The following is a 3,287-nucleotide window of genomic DNA, read 5'->3' on the forward strand; positions in this document are numbered from 1 at the left end:
GCTGGCTGCCGGAGGAGTTCCACCTCAGCCTCTCGCAGTGTGTGGTGCTGCGCTACCACTGGATAGACCCCTTCGTCCGCTCCCTTAGGGAGCGCCTGGCCTCCTTCCACAGGTAGGGACGGCGGAGCCCCGTGGAGTGCTCCCCACGCCCTGCCCTCCCCCGCCGGGCCTGTGCTGCACCAGCATCCCCACCCTAACTCGGCTCCGGGAGCTGGTGCTGCACCAGCAAGGCCCGGGGGCGTTTTCCTCTCCGCCTCGGGATCTGGCACTGGACAAGTCAGGTCTTGGCTTCCAAGGATGAGGCCGGAGCTGTGCCATCCTATCAACCACAGATGGCTTCACTGCTTACATCTGGCTTGGGCGCCTGCTGAGCATTGGCTGCTTCAGGGCTTCTGTCGCCATCCAGGCTCCAGCGGGCTGGAAACCCTCGGGGAAAGGATTAATCAATGGACTAATTAGAGCCCAAGAAGGGTTCTGGTTGTACCGATTCGGTCTGACTGCAGCATGCGTTTGCCTTTATCTTTCCACAGCTTGGTGCAAATCCTGTCCCCTCCCCATCTTCTGTTTTTTTTCTTTCTTTTTTTTCCCTACTAGCTGAAACAGGATCTTTCTTATTTCAGGTTTTTCTGCGTGGCTGACCAAGTGAAGGTTTACACCAACCAGAACAAAACCCGGTGAGCCAACAGCGGGGTGGCCTGCCAGCCAGGGGAGAAGACTGGGCAAGGGGCTGGGTGGGCAGGCAACGTCACCCTGCCCGTCCCACGGTGACCGGGCTGAGCTGTGCAACGGGGCAGCATGTGATCACCTCATCTCCAGAGGTCTCACACCTTTCCGCAGCCACTTGCACAAATTTTTAGCTTCAGCGCTGATTCACTGCAGGCCGTTGGTCTCGTTAGTGGTGGGTGAGCCTCAGGCTGCAGGATCTCAGTCTTCTGAAGAGAAGGTCATGTTCACAGCATGGCCTGAGGCAGGCCTTTCTGCAGGGGTTGGCTTTGTGCTACGGTTTCACGGCAGCTAAAGGAGGCTGCCGCCTTCGCTGCCATGTCCATCTGGTTTGTTCTGAGGTTTCACAAACCCTCCTGACAGCGCAAGCAGCGGAGCCGGGGGCCACCTCTTTTGGCAGCAGTGCCAGTTGTGAAAGTCTAGTTCATAGAATCATGGAATTGTTTAGGTTGGAAAAGACCTTTAAGGTCATCAGGTCCAACCGTTCAGGTTTTCCAAGAGCTGGAGAGAAATAGCTTGGACAGTGCTGGCTCTCCTGGGTGTCAGCTCGAAAGCCTGATTCCAACTGGACGCCATTAAATAGTTTAAATGTCAAAGCAAAGATGATTAAAATTGTGAAGAGTGGCTGAGTCTGGTGGGAATGGCAGCCCACGATAATCATGGGTGGGACGAAGTGGATCTCGGGTGAGGCTTAGCCTTCCCCTCCCCTCCTGGAGTCTGGAAAGCATCATCCAGACGGCCCTTGAGGAGGAACCTTGGTCACGTCTCACTGGCTTGGTACTTCCTGTTCCCGCTCCCTCTCCCACCGTGAAACCCCTCCGGCAACTTCCGGGCTTTGAGCGCCACTCCTGCGGGATGGCGCCCCACTGGCACGCCCATCGAGTGCATCCTCTGCCTGGAAAATGAGTTTCATGTCCCAAAAGGTGCTGAGTTAACCTAGTACATCTGCGTGGTGCATCACCCAGTCCTGCTTCCCCCTGCTGCCACGTTTTCATTTCTGCTTTTCTTTAGAATGCAGACCCTTCGTTCCTCAGATTGTCTTTTGTGAGGGGATAGGGAATTTGCCCGGTAGAAATGCGGGGCTAAGCGTGCTTGCAGCTCGGCTTTCTGCAGTGTGAGACGGTGCTTGCTGTCTCTCCTTTAGGACCTTCATTGGCTTGGAGGTCTCTGCTGGGCATTTCCAGCTGCTGGAGCTGGTCTCGGAGGTGGACAGAGTTCTGGAGGAATTTGACCTTCCCACATTCTACAAGGTGAGGAGTCTCCCACTTCCTTGCCGGTACATAGATGATGGCTGGTTCCTTGTGAGAGGTCCATGAAATGTTCACCCCACATAAACAGGAGCAGGGAGGTTAGATGCTGAAACGGTCTCCCCCGAGCCGGTTGGTGATGCTCACACTTAACACCCCCAATGCGATCTTGCTGAGAATGGGACCAGCACCCATCTGTGCCTTCTGTATCACATCCTGGTGCCGTGGTTTAACCCGGTGGGCAGCTGAACACCATGCAGCTGTTTGCTCGTCATCTGCCCTCCCCAGTGGGGTGGGGGAGAAAACTGGGAAGAAAAAGTAGTAAGCAGCTTAAAAGGACAAGAAAAGGAAGGGAAATTAATAATAATAATAATGATAAAAGAATGTATAAAACAACTGATGTACAGTGCAGTTGCTCACCACCCACTGACCAAAGCCCAGCCAGTTCCCAAGCAGTGAACGCTGCCCCCAGCCAGCTTTCCTCTAGCATAGACACTGAGGATGATGTCATACGGTATGTAATACCCCTTTGGCCAGCGTGGGTCAGCCGCCCCGGCTGTGCCCCCTCCAGCTTCTCTGGCACTTCCAGCCTTTTCAGTTGGAGCATGAGAAGCTGAAAGGGCCTTGACTTAGTGTGAGTGCTGCTTAGCAACAACTGAGCCATCAGGGTGTTACCAACATTATTCTCCTACTAAACCCAAACCACAGCACTGTGCCCACTACTGGGAAGAAAATTAACTCTACCCCAGCTGAAACCTCTGCAGTCGAGCAAGGACGTTAACGATCTGGTGGCCTCCTGAGAATCAGGTTTCCAAGGCGAAGGGCCAGACTGTAAGTCATGGTCGCTGCCCCGCTGTGCATTGTCCTAGGATGGAATGGGCTTAGGGTGAGCAGCATGGGACTGAGGGCGATGCTCGTGCCTCTTCCTCAGGCAGATTCCTGGGGCATCGGTCCAGCCTCTTTGCTTGGCACTAAGCTTTGGGGATGGGTTTTGGACTTTGAAGGGCCAAACCCTGATTTCTCTGTCTCCAGAGCTGAGCAGGGAGCTCCTGTGGGTGTCACGTACCTGCTCCAGGACTGTCCGTGAGGGGTTGGTTCTCCGTGCAGTTGGAAAAGCTCCTGCAGAGTTGAGCACAGGGAGGCTGGAAGGGCAGCCCCACGCCAGATCTCCTGCTGTGGCTGCGCACGTTGAGCAAAGCCTCCTTTAGCCCTCAAGGTCAGATCCCTGTTTTGTCTGCAGGACCCCTCTTTCCACATCAGCTTGGCCTGGTGCGTCGGGGACCTCTCTGGCAGGCTGGGAGGGGGGTGGGTGGCGGG

The 3,287-nt window shown here is 55.3% G+C and overlaps 1 protein-coding gene across 1 annotated transcript in view; it reads left to right on the forward strand.

Annotated features, from left to right (window-relative positions):
* Positions 1-2: 2 nt before the first annotated feature.
* The window catches only part of USB1 (U6 snRNA biogenesis phosphodiesterase 1), a gene marked incomplete at its 5' end in the record, with an annotated part of 7,669 nt that continues 4,384 nt past the window's right edge, over positions 3-3,287 (forward strand). Inside the window, 3 exons of the mRNA XM_035898821.1 lie at positions 3-112; positions 621-674; positions 1,868-1,973. Coding sequence (XP_035754714.1) covers positions 3-112; positions 621-674; positions 1,868-1,973 — 270 coding nt within the window. The remainder of the gene's footprint in view (positions 113-620; positions 675-1,867; positions 1,974-3,287) is intronic.

Source organism: Egretta garzetta, unplaced genomic scaffold (assembly GCF_000687185.1).
Source record: "Egretta garzetta isolate BGI_Z169 unplaced genomic scaffold, ASM68718v1 scaffold27, whole genome shotgun sequence".
Classification (NCBI taxonomy): Eukaryota; Metazoa; Chordata; class Aves; order Pelecaniformes; family Ardeidae; genus Egretta; species Egretta garzetta.